This window comes from Euphorbia lathyris, chromosome 2, assembly GCF_963576675.1.
Source record: "Euphorbia lathyris chromosome 2, ddEupLath1.1, whole genome shotgun sequence".
Classification (NCBI taxonomy): domain Eukaryota; kingdom Viridiplantae; phylum Streptophyta; class Magnoliopsida; order Malpighiales; family Euphorbiaceae; genus Euphorbia; species Euphorbia lathyris.
Genome location: NC_088911.1, coordinates 19418178 through 19438340, shown reverse-complemented (window position 1 = coordinate 19438340; position 20163 = coordinate 19418178). Strand labels below are relative to the sequence as shown.

Genomic DNA, 20163 nt, shown 5'->3' with positions numbered 1-20163 from the left:
TTCATGTTTTCGTGTCTTTCACGTTTTTTTCACATTTTTTCCATGTTTTTCACGTTTATTCACATTTTCGTATTTTTTGTATTGTCACGTTTTTATGTTATTCACACTTGTATTTTTTGTGTCTTTTCTATTTTTTCGCGTTTTCGTGGTTTTTCACGTTTTTCGTTTTTTTCTGTTTTTTCGCGTTTTCGTGTTTTTTTTCACGTTTTTGTATTTTTTTTATTTCGTCACTTTTTTGTGTTATTCACATTTTGTCGTGTTTTTCATGTTTTCAGGTTTTTCGCATTTTCACGTTTATCGCTTTTTGCCACGTTTTTATTTTTTATGATTTGTCACTTTTTCGTGTTATTCATGTTTTTGTGTTTTTTCGTGTTTTTGCATCCATGTTTTTTTATTTTTCATGTTTTGTCACTTTTTCGTGTTTTTTCATATTTTTTCGTGTTCTCCATTTTCTACATCTCATTGATAGTCGGTCAACCGTCCACCACCATTTCCGCTGCCAATGTTGGTAAATTAAGGTGAAACGCGATACAGAGAGAAATATGAGGGATTTAGTAAAGGGTAAATTTGTAAATTACATAAACATGGTATGAGGAATAGCTTATTCCTAACTTAAAATGAAGAATCCCTATTCTACAAAATTAAGGAATAGCTTATTCCATGGAATTGTTATTCCATAAAAAAACCAACCAGAGGTGGGAATAGCCATTCTTTAGGAATGGCTATTCTATTCCTCCTCTATTCCGCGAACCAAACGAGCCATATGTAGTATTATTTCAATGTTTAAAGATAGATGAGATGGTTAAGGCTATTTACTTATATTTGATATTTGAGATTTGAGATGTCCTATGTTCCACTCCCTTTAATCTCATTTTCTTTTAAAAAGTTTTTATTTATTTTTATTTTATTTTTCAATAATTATAAAAATATGTTACCATTATTAATTAATTTAAATGGACTCTTTATTTTTATTTTGATAACACTTTTGAATTCATTTTTAATATGTCTTTACCATTAAAAAAAAGTAAACATGTTTAATTTTCTATTAGTTCAATGCTAGTTTCTAAAAAAAATGATAATATTTTTACAGTTTTAATGCGTTTGGAGGCTAAAAAAATTTTGCTCAGCCCTAACGGGTTAGACTTTGAAAATTTACCGTCAACCGCACAGTTAATTTCGATTTTTTTTTACCTTTTGAAATTTTTTTACTGATATGTTTGAGCCCCGGGTCATCCGGGATCCTGGTTCCGCCACTGCAAACAAGTCTTTTCAAATTTTTGGTATGCACTAAATATTTAACTGTAATGTTTCAGATGAAGTGGAGATTTAGTCCTAACATATAAATTATACAAATTTAATCCTAACAATACGGTTATAATTTTATTTTTATAATATAAAAAATTTATAAAATTTTATTATATAAATAAACTTTTAAAATTTATTTATAAAAATTTTGGGCAGTGACATGAATCCTTTGTGATGTTAACATACCCATTACGGCGTCATAGGATATTATAATAGTAAAAAATTTGACCATAGTTGGGAATAGCCCCTTCCAGGAGAATATTTCCTAATTAGATCTATTAGGATATTTTTTTTTTTAAATTGCCCCAAATAAGAGATTAACCCCCCTATCTCTATACTCTTCAAGGACCTTCCGCCCATTGTACACAGTCGGCCACCACTCAGCTTGCAACATCACCCGATTTCTATACTCCCAAATTGCCTTCAATCCGCAACAAACCCAAACCACCTCCTGTTGCCGTGCCGACGCCAACACGTGGAGTAGCTAGTCCGCGAACATCATACGATACGATGAAAGTATATATTTTCACCATTTAAAAGTTGATGAAAGTGCAAAACTATAAAAAAACCTTATCCTTCATTTTTTTTTTTTGAAATAAACCAATTCAATTAAACCTGAATATTGTCATTACAAATTACCGAATTTAAAAAACTAGGAATCGAAGTATCACTAAAAGAACTAGCATTGGAACGAGTGTGACGCGCCATACAATGAGCCACCCCATTCGCTAATCTTGGCACAAAAGCCACAGAATAATCTTGGCGTTCAGTTAACAGGTTGTGAATATCCACAACCACTCCTCCGACCTCTAACCCTTCAGTTCCTCCTGTTTGGATTCGATCAATGATGCCCTTGGAATCAGATTCAAAAATCACTTGCTGCATCTCAAGCCTCATACACCATCTAATTGCTTCTAGCAATGCAATACCTTCCGCCAATAAAACCAACGGGCTGCCGAGTTGATACGCACTGAAACATGCAACAAAAATGCCTCGCTCTCCCCTTATAACTGCCCCTATACTAAATTCTCTAGTATCACTGAACATCGCTGCATCAACATTACATTTCACCTTACCTCTCGTCGGCTGCTGCCAGCATTTCCGCAAACCATCCGACCCCTCCTGCTGCTGATGTTTTTTCCCCGCCTGCTCCTTCGCCCAGGCCGCCCGCCAATCTTCTGCTCTTCGCACAACAGTATCAGCATTCTCCACAACACCATTCCAGATTTTTGCATTCCTATACGACCAGATTGCCCACATAATCATCGCCATTTTACTTGCTTCTTCCACTGTAACTGTATTAAGTATGTTAAGCATCCAATCCTCCACCCAGTCCCATTCGCTACCCGGCGGCGTCAAATTCATTTTTAACCAGCATTCAGTTACAAAACCGCAACCTGAAAAAAGGTGCCAGCCGTGTTCCACGTCCCCATCACAGATTCCACAAACTAGCGGTGTCGGGACATGTCTATGGTTCAGCTTGATTCGGAATGGTAAACTTTTTGAACAAAGCCGCCATATAAACGTCTTGATTTTAGGGGGAACCTTTAGATCCCAAATTTGCTTCCACCCTCGATTACCAACCTCTCCGGTTCGATTAGCCTCCAGTAACCGATACCCTGATTTTACCGAGTACTCGCCATTTGTCGTATAATGCCACATTAGACAATCATCACGCACAGTAGTCGGAACAACCATGCGGCTAATTACCGCCACCTCCTCCTCTTCAAACCAGTTCTCTAGTTTTCCCCTATCCTAAATCCGCGTTCCTGGTATGAACAATTCTGCTACTACCGCCCGTATTTTTTCCTCATTACTCTCTGATCTGATATATCTATGATTCTCCGAATTCAACCATGGGTCCCTCCATACCGAAATGCTATCACCTCTTCCCACCCTCCAACGGATCCCTTTCTCAATAACTTTCACCGAACTCCATACACTTCTCCAAACGAAACTAGGATTATTGCCTAATTTGGAAGACAAGAAAGATCCTAGTGAGAAATATTTAGCTTTGAATATACGGCTTACCAAAGTGTTTGGATTCTTAATAAATTTCCACCCCTGTTTTCCCAATATAGCCAGATTAAATTCATGAAGATTTTTGAACCCCAACCAGCCATGTTCTTTTCGTACACTCATCTTGTCCCAACTACTCCAATCTATTCGTTTGCCACCGTTCTCCTTCGTACCCCACCAAAACGAGTTCATCATTTTCTAGAGTTCATCGCATAAGGATTTTGGAAGAAGAAACGTGCTCATACAGAACGTTGGGAGAGATTGAGCAACAGATTTTAATAGCACCTCTTTACCTGCACTTGATAAAAATCTATATGTCCAACTGTTAAAACGCTTTACTAGTCTTTCCTTGATGGAACCAAAAATCTCTTTCTTCGACCTTCCAATAAGTGATGGAAGCCCCAAGTACTTCTCGGTGTCGAGACTTGCTTGCACCCCTAACCGATCTTTAATTAGCGACTTCGTCTCCTCACTCACATTCGAGCTAAAAAATACTCCAGATTTGCTGAAGTTAATAGCCTGACCTGACATGGCTTCATAATATGTTAGGATATGACGAATCTGATCAAACTCTGCTTCCGTCGAACTAAAAAATAGCATGTTGTCGTCCGCAAAAAATAGATGAGCTTGGATAAATTTTGCAACCAGTTATCAAACCATCCTCCTCCGCTTGCATTATTAATCGTGAAAGTACCTCTGCACAAATTATGAACAAATACGGTGATAGAGGATCACCCTGTCGCAGCCCTCTCCCTGGTATCACCATATCAGTCACCTCTCGATTGACCTTTATCTCATACTTCACAGTACTAACACACATCATTATCCAATCAATCCATTTTCCATCAAACCCCATTTTACACATCACTGCATTCAAAAAACCCCAATCCACCCTATCATAGGCCTTGCTGATATCAATTTTCAAGGCCACCCTACCAGTCCCATCTCGCTATTTTCTTTTCATATAATGCAAAGATTCAAACGCAATCTGTACACTATCAATCAATGACCGGCCTGGGACAAAAGCAAACTGACTCTCAGAAATAATATCAGGCAACAACCCTTTCATTCTATTTGCCAAGACCTTTGCAATCAGCTTATAAAGAACATTGCATAGTGATATTGGTCTAAAGCTAGTCATTCTGTCAGGTTTCTCAATTTTTGGGATTAATGCAATAATGGTATTATTTAATTTCTCAGGAAGTTCTCTTTTCTCAAGCCAATTTACACAAGCTCTAAATATGTCCATCCCAATCTCCTTCCAGAACAGTTGAAAGAACCCCGGATTTAGTCTGTTAGGACCATGGAATTTTTCCGGCTGCATCTGAAAGAGAGCAATTGTAAATTCCTCAAACAGGAAAGGTGTCGTTAACTCATTATTTGCTTCATCCGACACTAACCGAGGAACCACCCTAATCCCACTATAATCAGATAACTCACTTGCAGTAAATAGCTTTGAGAAGTAATTAAAAGCGATAGATTGTTTACCCAATTCGTCTTGATGCGTCACTCCCTCCTCATCAACAAGGCTGTCAATGTTATTTATTTTGTTTCGAGCAGTAATGCAGGCATGGAAAATTTTTATGTTACTGTCTCCATCCTTCAGCCAAAATGCTTTCGCTCTTTGTCTCCAGTATATCTGCTCTTGCTCTAGTGTTCTATTCAATTTATCTCTGATCTGTATGAATCTCTCCACCGATGCTGCGTCAGTTTTATCCTTCAACCTTTCCATTAGCGCCTTGTATCTGCAAATTTGAGCAGTAAACCTGTTTTTGAAATCGCGTCCCCATCGCTCCATAACTTCGCTGCAGTCCGCCAACTTCTCCTGAATCTCAACACGATGGTTCGCCTTCCAGCAGCTTTTCACAATCTCGCTAAATCCCTCCTCCAACATCCAAGCTGTTTCAAACCTGAATTGGTATTTCATAGCAAATGCCGGTTGTATAACTGATTCTAGTAACAGGGCTGAATGATCAGAATAAGTAACATTCAAGTTTGTGACACGATGGTTTATGAATTTCGCCATCCAGCCACTATCAGCTAGCACCCGATCGAGCCTTTCGCTGACCCAATGGTTGGTCCCTCTCCCCTAATCCCACGTAAACTCGCTACCCCTCACTAACAACTCATGTAGATCATTCGAACTAATGGTATCAGTGAAATGTTGAATTAGATAGTTAGGGTAATCGGGACCTCCTCTCTTCTCATATGCTCGTAAAATGCAGTTAAAATCACCCAGATAATAGCTTGGCAGAATAGACGCTTGAGTAATTCTATTCAGCAGCTCCCATGACTCCTTCTGCCTATTACGACCAGCCATCCCGTAAAATCCAACAAACCTCCATTCACCTCTAGTCATGTCTCTAACAGCCCCTTCAATGTGATTATTTGAATAGCTATTAACCACAAAATCCACAGATTCCGTCCAGAGCATAGCAAGCCCCCCACTATGCCCCCTTGCTTCCACCACAAAACACCCTGAGAATTTAAATTGTCTTTTCAAACTCTCCATCCGCCCTCTATTTACAAGTGTCTCCATAAAAAACACCAAATTCGGTTTGTGAACTTTTAACAGATCACTCAGAACTCGAACTGCCCGGGGGTTACCGAGACCCCGACAGTTCCAACTAAGGCAAGTCATTCGTGCTGGCAGACCTGATTCTCAGGCCTCGCCAAATTCAGAACATCTGTAACTGTAGAATCCACATTATTCATAGAAACTTCAGTTACACCGGTTATTCCTCCCCCCAAACTTGTATCCATTTCGTCAACTCCTGCATCTTCATTATTCATCAAAGCTTCAGCTCTCCTCCGCTTCCTAACTTCTAACAGAACCATCTCCTCCTCTTCTCTACCTGCTACTTCCTTCTCTGAACTATTCACAATCTCCTTCCCCTTAACTGTATTGTTACCCGATCCACTAATATCTTCAATATTCTGCCCTGCCCTCCAAGCCTCCTCATCCTTCATATTTGGTTCTCGCAACCAGCGCGATGTCTGCCCTACTCCCCCTCGTCTGGCCTGGGCAACAAGACATACACCCCATTCACGCTTTCACCCTCTTGTATCTTCAATAAACAAGCTATCACAAAATCTCTCCGTGTGACCTAATATTCCACAAAGAAAACAAAGTTACACAGTCGCTCGTACTTGAATTGAAGGATAGAGAATTCTGATGCCGAGCGCTTGATTCGTTTGCATCTTTTTAGCGGGTTACGCATATCCATAAGGACTTTGATACTCATATATTCCATCCTCCGTGAGCTCAGATCATTATTCCCATCATAATCAACAAAACCTCCAATGAAATCGCCAATCTGCCTGCCAACAGCTTCCGAAAAGAAACCTGCCGGTATTCCGTATACCTGAACCCAAATTGGCATCATTGATAACTCCAATTGTTCAGGTTTCTGCCCTTTCCCGCATTCACCTAGCACCAGCATTTTGCCATCAAAAGACCACGGTCCACCCTCTTCAACCCTCTCCTTGTCAATCTTGTGGTAAAATTTGAATGAGAATAGGTTTTGCGTTAACAGTCGTAATCCAAACCCCTTTCTTTGGCATCCAAATATCTGTCATATGGGTTTTCATTGTTGTAAAGTTTATCACCCTTTCTGTTAAAAATCTTCCTATCAAAACTAGGCTTTTTGTCCCTCCTGAATCCTCCTCCCTGTTCGACAGAAACTCAAAAGGGGTTTCCTCATCTTCCGCCAATGAAAGATGATTCATCGCTTGCTCCATAAAAACCCTAGCCGCAAGGTTTAGCGACTTTTCTTGTGTTACACGTTACCCCTTCAATTGTAATCAAGAAATAGAACCACATGAATTTGCACCGAGAAGTCCCTGGTCCGGCAATCGAATAGGGATCTTCACCACCGCGCGCCTGCAACAAACTCAGAGATTAGAAAATCGATACCTTGACTCCCACGAGAAGGAGAAACCCTAACTCCCACAAGAGAGAGATTATTTTTTTTATAAACTTATACTTGATAGCTCCCATTTGTATAGGGTTTTTAGACCTCTTTTAGTTTATTTTCGCTTTATTTCCTTTCAGTTTTCTTATCGTTTTGTTAGCTTTTAGTTAAAATAAGTAATTTCGAGTATTTATGGCATTTTCTGTGTTTTCAGGTGTTTATAGGCCTATTTGAGTATTCCCGAACCAGACCCGAGCCTTGTGGAGTAATTCCGGACAAATCAGAGACCGTCGGAGCACTTTTGGGATTCATCAGAGACCATTAGAGTGGAATTCGGAAGCCCAAGGATCAAAACAGAGAAAAGCCGGTCTTTTTGCCCCTCAGGTTGCCTATCTCGTCGAGACACAGGCCTGTCTCGCTGAGACACTAGGCTGTCTCGACGAGACAGCCACTCGTCTTGACGAGACGAGGCGGGAGAGGCGCAAAAGCGCCTCTCTCCGGCTGGAAACTCGAAATCCAGGTCTTTTTAACACCTGTTTAACGCGGGAAAAGATGTTTGTACCCTCGGAAGACCTAGGTTTGCTGCCTACGACTATAAATAGGCAGCTTAACTCAGTTCTTCGGGGGACACACAATATTATTTTCATGTAGCCGTTTTAAACACTTTTTAGCTTTAGATTTCAATAAAAGTTTGTAGTTAGATTTAATTTCGTTGAAGAACAACTCAACGGGTGGAGGATCTACCTGCTTTGTTATACTGTAATCAGAAAACAGGTTTTAGAATTTCTTTCTCTTTCCCTTTATCTTAATTTATGTATTAATCAAAGTATGCCTTCATTTATTCCCTTTTGCATTATAATTGTGATGAGTTTGTCTATGAATTAATTCCCATCCAATCTAGGATGGGGATGAAATTGATTTAATTGCTATGAATGTTTAGGGTTTAGGATTTGAGAATTGACTTTTGATTCGATCAGTTTATGCATGCTTTATGCCTAGGTGATGTTAGGAACAAGATTAATTGCTAGAATGAGCATTGATAATGATCAACTAGCGCGTTTATGTATATAATGTGCCTAATGCCTGTAGCCCTGACATTAGCTAGATAATAGATAGATGGATTCTTGACCATGGAATCATCTATACCGAATTTGCATTAACCTGACTTCGTTAGAGACCACTAGGAATGAGGCTTTGTGGCTGGGCTACGGCTTTAGCCTTAGTTGCATGACCTAGGGTATATGCCTAATCAAGTCGTCACCCGAATGCATGTGAATAGGAAGGGCAATACTGATCACATTAGTCCTTCACTTAGGGCAATTACCTTCAATCTTTAGTCGAACTTGAACTTGAACCCCTACGAGCTCATTCATAGAGATTAACCAATGGATTCCCCTTCCTAGGTTGTGCCTACCATTAACCACAATCCATCCTACGGCTAGTTCTGTTTATTGTTTTCTTAGTTTAGTTATTTATTTTATTAGATTAAACACCAAATTGCTTTTCAACCTTGCTAAACAGATAAATTACCATTTAAATTAACTGACTAGGATAGTAGTCCTTGTGATTCGATCTCGTGCTTAAGCACTGTATTACTTGGTGTGATAGGATACACTTATCCTATTTATTGCTATATACTTTACGAGCACCAATACTTATCTTTCCATTTTTAAATTCAATCAAAATACTTTTAATAAATTGTTTATATTATATTTATTTTTGAAGAATTGTTTGTATTATATATACATACACATGGCTACATTTTTATACTGCATATCATATCATCTTTAGCCGATTGCTATGTTAACTTCAAACTCTATTTATTTTTCTCCTTATGTAATTCTTTTTTTTTATATAAAATATCAATATCTTTCAATGAAAAAAAAATATAAATATAACACGAAAATTAAGAGAATAAAACAACACATCCATATACATACTACAATTTATACAAGATGCACAAAAGGAATAAAAAAGACTACAAAGAACAATAAAACACATAAAAAGTACAACTAACACAGTAAAGATATTTCTTAAAAAAACACAGCAAAGATATAAATCATATATTTCTCGTAAATCGAATCTCGTTAAAAAACCGCTGCAATTCATTATTCATCATTTAGGCTCTTTTCTTTTGTGTGCAACCAATGCAGATATATAGATTTACATACAAGAGAAACATTTTCTGGTCTTTCTAACACTGAAAAAAGTATAAAAGAAAGAAGTATAACTAACAATGGTCGATCTAACGCAAAAATATGTTTGATAAGATATATAGATTTCAAACCAACAAGAAAATGCAAATATAAAACTAAAACCTAAATCTAAAAATATAAATGAGTCTTCTTTCTCCTCTGAGTAAATCTAATTAGAGGGTTAGAACATACGAAAATAGAGAAAAATAAGAGAAAGGAAGAAAGCGATGGTTTCTCTCAATTGCATCCTCACTACCTCCAATTTTCTTGTAATTACATCTTGATCAATACTTTTGTCAAATGCATCCAAACATTTCAATTAAATTTGATGTTAAATCTATGATTTTCGATAGATAGAAATATAGCATTTCATTAGTAACATCAATAAATCAACTGAAACTTGTACTCAACTAATGGTTCTAGGAGTTAGTGGATATGAACAGAGGAGTCAGATAATTTGGTTGTTTTGATCTAAACCAAATGTGTTGTTACTCAAACAATGTGTTTGAGGCTTAGTCCAACTAAGGTTGCTCAATCCTCTTTGCGGATGTATTTAGTGGAAATCGAATTCGAAATATTTACGAACTGAGTTACAAAATTTGACTAATGCATCAAAATATTCCATCAATTGGGTCACATTGAATTCATTGAAATAGTAAAACAAATATTTCATGAAAAGTATACATATGTAGCACATGCATATATTAAAAGTTAGAAGCAATCAGAGAGAGTAGGGAGCTTGACTTCGCCCTTAGTATTGAGAGGAATGGTGAAATTGCCAATAACAGGTAGATCAATTGTGAGTCCAACTTGTAACTCATAATCTATGTCCCAATCTCTAGCTATGTCTTTCACCAAACTCATCAATATGCTGTGTGGCACTCCTACCGGCAATGTCAATACTGTCATATCACTTGCCTTCAACGATCCTGGATCCGCCATTGTCCCTGTCGCTATCACCCTGTTCCACCGCAACTAAAGTTTTAGTTGTTTGATTAAAAAAGCAACACATTTTTCTAACAGCAAAAATCCTTGCAAACCTTAATAGCAAACAAAACTAAACCAAAACAGGTCCTTATAATCACATTTGGGAATGGTTAGATATTTTAATTAAATCACAGCCATTAATTTCGTAATTTTGAAATTATAACATGACTTGTAAAATTAAAACTCTAAACTTCCAATCTAATTCAAATTTTCAATTGAAGTCTGTAGGGATGTAAATGGGGTGAGCGGGGTGGGGAATACATTTCTCATCCCTATTCCACGACTAGTTGGGAATTCCCCATCTCCATCCCCGTGAGTTAAACACGGACAGATATGTCCCTATCTCCGTCCTTAGGGATCCTTATTCCTCATTTACAAATGTTCTAAAAATCTTTTCTCTATTCCCTCAGTCCCCACTCCCCTATGGGAAATCACATTTTATGTTTAAAAAAGTCTAAAACTTTTAAGAAGTCGTAGCTACTAATACCAAGTGATATAGTATTAAATAATGTAATGGGCTTAAGCAAATAAGCTAGACCCATTATTTGATATATCCGGTCAGCCCATCCAATAAAAAGGGCCTTTCCGAAATTAACACAGAAAAGGAGCTTCTGACTCTAGAAAACATGCTCAAATCAATACATTGCGGAAAAGTTGATTCTAAACCAATAATGATGCAAGTAATTGTCTATAAATAGACATGGAATCATGATATTAAGTACACAATTCTATACTACTTACTTTCACTAAATAGCTTTCAAAGTTATGTATTCATATACTGACTTAAGCATTGGTGAGGGTTTGCTGGTCTTCTGCCCCCTATCTGATGGTTTTTCTTCCTTCTCAGATGACTCAGGTCTAGTGATCAATAAATTATTGATATTCCGATATCACCAAGCATCAACAATTATTCTCAAATTTTTCAAAACACAAAAAAAAAAAAACTAAAAATTGAAAACAACCAATCACCTGATTAAAATATACTTAAATCATAAAAAAAAAAATCAATTATACAAAAAATAGTCTGGAATCCCCCATCATCGGGAATCCACATTTTCCATCCCCACCACAGGAGACAAAAATATCCCTATTCCTATCTCGAGATTCTTATTACTGATTCCCGTCGTCGTCGTCATCCGGATAGTTCCGGTCTCGTCCCATTTACATCCCTAGAAGTTTGTTGCCTAAAGTGCATGTGATCCCATTATACTCGAAATTTTCATTAACCTCATGCTTAATGACTGATTAATATCATTATCAATGAATGAATTCTGTAATTAGAAAAAGCAAAAACAAAAACAAAAAACCTACTTGCCATCGCTCTTCAAAGTGTAGGAGACCTCGCAAACCGGAAGTGGATGAGCGTAGGGATTATCAACGGAAACCTTGGCGCAGTACTCAACACGATCACGGTGGACGCTGCTCAGATCTACTTTGGAGACTGTTGCCTCTGGCTTCGGTACATTCGCGATTTTTTCCGCCACAAAGTTCTTCGCCTTGCCCACCAACTGCAACATCGTAATTAATCTCAAAGATTATGGACTAATTTCAGACAAAATAAAAATTTGAAGCGTTGAAAAAAATGAAAACAAAATTGGATTTTATAGGGCAAGAAAGAGCCTCCTCAGATTGCTGCTATTATGCCGTTCCGTGTGTGAAAACAGCGTGTTTGGCTCATGGGTTTCTCCGCATTGGCAGACCTTCAAATTAAAGCTTCAACATCTAATCTAATCTTTTTTAATTAATACTTTTAATTAGTACTTCGCGTGTAATTTTTATTTATTCAATTTGCAATTAAATACAACTTAATTTCATTAAACAAATTACAAGAATTTATCTAATCACTACCTTAAATCTCAGAATATTCAACGTCAAAAAAGATCAAAAGTTGATAATTTAATCATGAGACGGGCATGGAATGGGCACAAGTTCATGTTCAAGTTATTTTTTCTGAATATTTCTCTTTTATCAAGAGAGAAGGGATCCCATAACTTCTTTTAATTAAATTAATTACTAAAGGATGGGTTTTGAATTTTTTTTATCGAAATAAAAATAAAGGAAAATAATTGAAATAAAATAGAGAAAAAAATATAAGAAAACTGGAAATTATAACGTAGAGATATTAGAAGTGGAGGATAATTAACTTACATCCATAAGTTATTGTTGCAGGAAAAGTTGAGAATGATTATATGATGGAAGAAAGAGGAGAAGAAGTAAACCAGATGATGATTAGTTTAATTCCGATATCTGAATTGTAATAGATCTATATGTTAATATAGTTGTCCTATTCCTTTGCCGGATTTATTTATATTGAGTTTAATCCCACCTTGTCACGTTATTTTTGAGTTAATTAATGGATTATTATATATATATATCAATTTCTTATGGGCAAAGTCAAGTGTTAATTATTCTGTCACCTTTTTCTTTTTCTTACATATGAATATTAATATTTCTTGATGTTAAAAAACTCCATCACTTTCACTGACCAAGTCCTACAAGATTATATATTTTTTTTGTTTCAATCTCATTGAGATAGTTTTATTTGGATACAAGCCATTGATCACTCTATGGATTATATACTAGCCGTTGCATAATATATACTTCACATTTATTTCTATTTTAGTTAATAAAATTTCAAAAAATTTAATTATGTAAATTAAGCATTTTCTTTTATTTATATACACTATCATACATATTATTGTGTAGCAATTTTTTATATAATATAATTATCAACATTATAAAATTTTAATGTTTTAATTATGTGAGCAAAATTTTCATGACAATTTTTATAATCTAATTAAAAAAAAATTACAGTTAAAATCATCTACTAAAACATTTTAAATATTAATTCCATTTAATGCTAATTCTCTAGTCTATTATAAATAAATATAAATATATTTTTTACAAAATAATAGCTAAACATATTGCATCTAAAAAATTTCCACGTTATCTTAAAGAATTGCGTGTCATTGTTTCAAAAAAAAAAAAAGAATTGCGTGTCATTGTAATAAAATTTTCCATAATTTTTTTTCTATTCTAAAAACTATTTTTAAGCTAATTTAATTTATTAATTTGTAATTTATACCTTTAAATCCAACTGGTTACTAGAGAATTATATAAATTGTACATTAATGAATTAAATTAACTTTAAAATAGTTTTTAGAATAGAAAAAAAAAAGTTATGAAAAATTATATTACAACTAGTTTGTGGCCCGTGATTCATCTTAACATGTAAATATTAACAAAAATATAATCTAATAACTACGATTAAGGATATAAAGGTGCTATATAAATTAAATATTGTTTTTTTTTTATTTTCACATTTACTTTAAATAATCTTTTTATAGATAAATATATTAATATAATTAAAATTAATATATTATATATTATATTATATTTTTTATCAGTAAAAATGATGAAGTGACACCTCAGCTCCATCGTTAATGTTTTATATTATAGGGATAAGGTATCAAAATAGGCCTAAGGTTTTTAGGGAAGCACCAATTTAGGGTCAACATTCAAAATAGCACCAATATAGGCTTAACGTTTACAACATAATATCAATTTAGGCTTAACGTTTACAATATAGCATTAATTTAGGCCGCACGTACAAAATAATACCAATATAGGCTTAACGTTTACAAAATAATACGAATTTAAGCTTCACGTTTACAAAATATATACAATTTAAGCTAAACGTCATAATTAAATTAATCATATTATATTCTTTCCTATTAACTTTATATGTTATTTTTTATTTAGTTCTATATTCTTATTTATTATAATATAATTAATTAGTATTCTTGCCCATAAGATTTTATATTTATTTTTCATCAATGATTCCATGGCTACTAAATTTCATTGCTCATGTAATATATGCAAATTAAAAGTAATTGAATATCCACAATATTTCGAACACGGTGTTCGAAATATTGTGGATATTCAATTACTTTTAGTTTGCATATATTACATGAGCCATGAAATTTAGCAGTCATGAAATGGTTGATGAAAAACAAATATAAGGTTTTAATGGACAAGAATACTAATTAATTGTATTATAATAAATAAGAAAATAGAACTAAATAAAAAGATAACATATAAAGTTAATAGGAAAAGAATATAATATGGTTAATTTAATTGTGACGTTTAGCTTAAATTGGATATATTTTGTAAACATTAAGCTTAAATTCGTATTATTTTGTAAACGTTAAGCCTACATTGGTGCTATTTTGTATGTGAGGCCTAAATTGATGCTATATTGTAAACATTAAGCCTAAATTGATATTATGTTGTAAACGTTAAGCCTATATTAGTGCTATTTTGAACGTTAAGCCTAAATTGGTACTTCCCCAAAAACCTTAGGCCTATTTTGGTACCTTATCCCTATATTATATATAGATATGCAGAGAATTAGAGAGATTTTAGAGATTAATTTAAATTATGTAGAACTCTTGGATATAGTACGGATAAAATAATATTTTTATAGATAAATATAATAATATAATTAAAATTAATATATTATAGTATATTTTTCATCAGTAAAAAAAAGAAGTGGCACCTCAGCTCCATAGTTACTGTTTTATATTATATATAGATGACACAGAAAATTTTGAGATGACGTTGATAAATTTTTAGATGGATTAGTTTTCAGCTATTATACATTTATAATAAATAGATGTGAATAGGAATTCATAAGATTTTTTTTTATAATTAAGTAACCTCTGTTGGTTTTTTTTAATGAAAATGCTTATATTTTCATTAGATGAAAAAATAATAAGTACAACAAGAAATGGGTAAGGAAAAAACCTCACAAAATCTACAACGGGACGAAAATACAATGAGCAAAGGAATAAAACACACACAAAAAAACAATAAGACATATACTTCATGGAAATTCAAATTCATAAAAAAGACGTAATTAAATCTTCATCATTAAGGTTCTTCCGAACATTCGGATCTGAGTCATTTTTTTTGTTACAACCACGTAGATCTATTGATCCATGGATAAAATAAATAGTTTCTACTCTTGCTAAAGAATAAAAGCGAACAGCTACAATTCAAACGAATAAAAAGATTCAATGAGATATATAAACCTAATCCGGTGGGAGAAGGAAAAAGAAACTTCATTTTTCTTCCTTAAAATAGATCCACACAGGTTTGAAGCTTGCTACATGCTATCGAGAAAACTACAAACCTGGACAAAAGTAACATCTTTCTTTCTTTTATTGATTCATGATATTAACAGTAATACATCTATCCATCAGTTTACATATACATATAAGTTATAACCATAGTAAAAGTGAAATTACAAGTTCTTTTGCTTTAGACCTTGTCTTGAAACACATAAATAGCCATATAAATTGAACTAATTAGTTGATTAGAACCTAGAGAGGAACTGCATCTGCTTGAGAAGAGGAGTTAGGGTTTCCATGAGCTTCTCACATGGATGATTATGTACTCCCTCATAAGTTGTAACTACTATGCTTGTGTCTTTTGATAACCTTTGTACTTGCTTCTTCACATTGCACGTATGATGAGTGCACCTATAATAACTCCTTTTTTCATAAATTCAATTCCCAATTAGCACATTTCACTAATCAAATCATGCTAATCTATATATACTTTCAGAGATATATAATAAAAAAAGTCATTTTTGAATCTTAACTATCAGCGGTTTAAGTTTTTGAGAGTTCGAATCCTAATTAGGATGCAAAAATGATAGTTAAACCACTATCATTTCAAAGAATCAAAGAATATATAGATTAAATGAGCTTCTTTGAAATGATACCAGATCTTCTTAGAACAAGTGTTTGAGAGTTCGAATCCTAACAACCTCATTCATTGATTAAATTTCATCATATGATAAAATAGGCTTGAATTGTACTCGTTTCAAGCCAAGAAACATTCACATGAGGAGGTGTGTCAAGGATAATAATAAAAAGTTATTCTTAGATTAAAAATCAGCTTAATCTTTTAGTTCAATTGATTCCTTATACTATACTAAATAACAAGTAGAAGAAATGAGTTATCAATATTACTCTTCTCCTCGCTTCCTCATACTTTTTAAGGTTTTGATTTCAAGTAATCATTAACCCAAAAATTATACTAATAGATTTGTATTAGTATTTCTGATGCATCCACGTACACAAATGTATATCCTTATATTTTACGTGTGTAAAACACAATCTCATTTTACCATTTATTGAAATTCTATTAATAAATGAAGTTGATAGGATTTAAACTCTCCACTTTTCTAAAAAAACACTCTGATATACACAATCATGTGAAAAGTCAAGTAATCATTCAATCATGGTTCGATTGCTGGAGATAGGAACGTAGATGTGAATAAAATACTTGGGAAAGCTTTGCCTTTTGAGAGGAACATGTATCCGACTCGAATCTGGATTAGTCTAGACTCTCAAACTAAAATACTAGATAGTTTAGACCCAAATAAATAAATAAGACCTAAGAATAATTTTTATTATCTCTGACATTTGGCATGTACATAGATTGAAAATATCATTGAAATACCCAATAAATATTAGGGTTGATTCCAAAAGAAATCAATGTGGTTACACTATTTTGCAGATGGATGACCGTGGATGAAAATTTTCAAGAATTTAATTATATTTTAAGCGACTTCAATTCTTCAACATTTTAGTTTTGAGGGAATTTAGTTGTTGTTTGGTGAAAAGAGAGAAAGCTAATGTTAAGAGAGAGCTCCAAAAATGATGATTTTGAAAAAATAAAAAATGTGGTTCCATAGTAAATGTTGCACTAAACAACTTTAATCCTTGAAAATTTTCATTTTAATATCATTAATGGTCAAATTTGACAATGTCAATTCAAAAGTCCTCAATTTACAAATATCGACAAGCACGGTGTTTGTTTTGACATATAAAAATATCACAGTCCTCCATCTGCAAATAATGATTTTTTTTTTTTTTTAAAATTTAACCCTAAATATCATTATGCTAAAATAACCCTAAACATATTCATTGAAATACAAAGTATTTTTTTAAGCAAAATACAAAGTATTTACATTTTGAGACTAAAGTTATTAAGTACCTTATTATAAATTTGGATGAATAATTTATTTCTACAAAAGACAACTATAGTGAAACAAAGCGTTACATTGTTCATAACTCTATCACTGGATCAACTGTTAATTTTTACATTTTTGTTCTACATTCAAAAACCCTAACACGACTATATGAATAAGATAGGCTTAAAATGTTACCGAGTCCTTAACATATCCAAAATGTTGTCATTACATTTGGTTCCTAAACTATCCAAATTGGTGAAATTTCACCAATTTAGATAGAGACTTGATAAAACTATATGTGGTGATATTTTGACATCTAAACTTGACATGTGGCATGTCTTAACGTTTATTTGCGACATGGATTTTGTTATGTGAAAATAATTAATTAGATTCAAAAATAAAAAAAAAATTATAAAGTCTAAGCGTCAAAATATCCCCACGTGTCAATAGAATAACAGTTTTGTTAATTTTTCATTCAAATTGAGCGAAAATTCACCAATTGAGACAGATCAGGGGCCAAATGTGATCAAATAATAGGTCAGTGTCCATATGACAAAATTTTGGATAGATCAATCGTCAAATAAGGATTTAAGCCGGGTAATATATAATATTAATTTTAGCCCTATAATTATTAGGTTAGGGGATAGTATATTTAGCCTCTACCTAAAAAATCGTGTAATCTTAAATCTAATTTTTTTTTAGCAAAGTGCAATTTTAACTTTAATCGAGGAAAAATTAATTTTTTTCATTAACGGAAGATATGAAGTTTCCAATCTCATTGGTAATCAAAACGTTGAAAGTTAGAGGGTCAATATAATATGAATTATGTATGAAATAAAACCTATTTTTTTCTCCATCAGGCTTGGAATTGCACTAATAGGTAAAAATTGGGTTTAAGATTGCAATGTTTTTTCGTGAAAGACTAAATTTGTACCTTATCCTTGTAACTATTATATTATATTTTTGGCCTAATACACAAATAACCCCCTAAACTTGTCCAAATGTTGCAACTGCCCCCCTCAACTTTCAATTGTAACAACTTACCCCTCAAACTTGTTCGATTGTAAAGTATAACCCCTCAAATTTGTCCAATCGTAAAACATAACCCCAAATTGGGATTTTTTTTACCCCGTACTTGAAGCAACCGTAAAAACGTTTCCCCGGATTCGTATCACGCCATGAAATCTTCAATAGAGCTATTTCTCCACATAAACACATTTCACCATCATAATATCCCAAAACTTTGAATCAAGAAATCACTAAAAAAACGAATAGGAATAACAAAAAGAAGAAGAAAAAGTTGAAGAATTGAGGATTTGGTTACTTAAATACTGATTTTTTTTAGTCCAAAGATCTGATTATCACATTTCACGAGCGTTTGCAGCTTTTGTATTTCACGTGTTTTTTCAATTGCAGTCCGTGTCAACAATTTTGGGTTCTGTTTTATAATTGGACAAGTTTGAGGGGTTATGTTTTACAATTGGACAAGTTTAAAGGGTAAGTTGTTACAATTGAAAGTTAGAGGGGACAGTTGCAAAATTTGGACAAATTCAGGGAGTTATTTGTGTATTAGGCTTATATTTTTTAGTCTCAATTTCTTTGATATATATTAGCTTAAGTAAGTTTGGTTTATTTCAGAAAAAAAAAAAAGTAAGTTTGGTTAGGTGACCTAAATTAAACCCTAATTAAACAGATAAGCCATGCATGCAACGTACGTAAGAGAGAGTATTAAATAGTAAATACAGACCTGGGAAAAGTGCTGTTTTTGACGGATTTCTGGCCATATTTTCTCCACCGGAAACCGTCGTCAAGAATATCAGCAGCACTCCTTGTTTGGAAAGCAAACCTAGGCCTTGTATGTTTTCTCATTCTCCCACCTGGTTTTGTTCTCTTTCCCTTTATTTCTTCTTCACCTAAAACAACATTAGACCTCTCTTCTCCGATCATATTCGAATCGCCGGAAAGAAGCGAAACCCAGTCTGGAAGCTCCATAGGAGCTTGGATTGATGAGGAGGATGCAAGTGAATTTGTGAACAGATCGTCGTACAACGGAGAATTGTTGGTCGGAAATTGTAATAACGACGGTGGAAGCAGCGGAGGAGGAGGTGGTGTTTCTTGGCCTTCCATTTTGTGGGTCGGTGAGAGAATGGTAAGAGAGGATTGAGGAGGTTTAAATAATAAAAAAGATATAGATTTTGAAAGGAGTAAAGTGTTATTAGCCAACTACATTTCACCTACTGCCTACTTCTGTTCAACTGCCATTAGAGTAAAATGAAGACGTGCCCGATTTATGGAAAATTTCTACAATTATATTCTTATATTTTCGGAATTTTCTTCAAATAAAATTGGGAGCATACTCTCTTCTTGTTATGTTGCTTACTTACCAAATGTGTAATCTATTGAAACCGGATGACATCCATTAATCCAAGAAAAAATCATATTGCGGATTGGGCATGGAAGGGATGAGTGGCGGATCCAGGATTTAAGGGAGGGGTCAAAACTCTATGTAAAAAAAATTTAAGACTAATGTTTGTAGTCAAGAGCAAAAATAACCCTAACGTTTTGGGTGAGAAGCAATTTTACCCCTAACATCTAAAATGATGCAATTTTACCCCTAATGTTTATGTTTGTAGCCAATAGCAATTTTACCCCTAACGTTGATAAATTTGATCAATTTCAGACACTATTATAACATACA

General features: G+C 33.9%; 2 protein-coding genes across 3 annotated transcripts; both read right to left on the bottom strand.

Moving 5' to 3' along the window:
- Positions 1 to 10023: 10023 nt before the first annotated feature.
- Positions 10024 to 12678, bottom strand: LOC136220526 (desiccation protectant protein Lea14 homolog). Of its 2 annotated transcripts, XM_066008342.1 has the most exons (3): positions 12569 to 12678; positions 11732 to 11928; positions 10024 to 10394 (listed from the first exon to the last, which is right to left on the bottom strand). In XM_066008342.1, exons 1-3 carry the CDS (start codon positions 12572 to 12574, stop codon positions 10145 to 10147), a joined length of 453 nt encoding a protein of 150 aa, XP_065864414.1. In that variant the 5' UTR covers positions 12575 to 12678; the 3' UTR covers positions 10024 to 10144. The 2 variants fall into 2 exon arrangements, with proteins under 2 accessions (XP_065864414.1, XP_065864413.1); XM_066008341.1 differs by lacking the exon at positions 12569 to 12678 and having other exon boundaries at positions 11732 to 11937.
- Positions 12679 to 15797: 3119 nt separating this feature from the next.
- Positions 15798 to 19588, bottom strand: LOC136220726 (probable WRKY transcription factor 43). Its single transcript, XM_066008515.1, has 2 exons — positions 19213 to 19588; positions 15798 to 15975 (listed from the first exon to the last, which is right to left on the bottom strand). The coding sequence occupies exons 1-2, from the start codon at positions 19455 to 19457 to the stop codon at positions 15798 to 15800; spliced, it is 423 nt and encodes a 140-aa protein (XP_065864587.1). The 5' UTR covers positions 19458 to 19588.
- Between the last annotated feature and the right edge of the window lie 575 nt (positions 19589 to 20163).

What these genes read in the sequence shown, in the direction of transcription:
- LOC136220526 (XM_066008341.1), bottom strand. Translation starts at nt 11,937, where the DNA reads ATGTTGCAGTTGGTGGGCAAGGCGAAGAACTTTGTGGCGGAAAAAATC. An exon ending in ACTTTGAAGAGCGATGGCAA is followed by an intron (nt 10,395 to 11,731) that starts GTAGGTTTTTTG and finishes GCGGTGGAACAG; the next exon opens with GGTGATAGCGACAGGGACAA.
- LOC136220726 (XM_066008515.1), bottom strand. Translation starts at nt 19,457, where the DNA reads ATGGAGCTTCCAGACTGGGTTTCGCTTCTTTCCGGCGATTCGAATATG. An exon ending in AAAAACAGCACTTTTCCCAG is followed by an intron (nt 15,976 to 19,212) that starts GTCTGTATTTAC and finishes TTATGAAAAAAG; the next exon opens with GAGTTATTATAGGTGCACTC.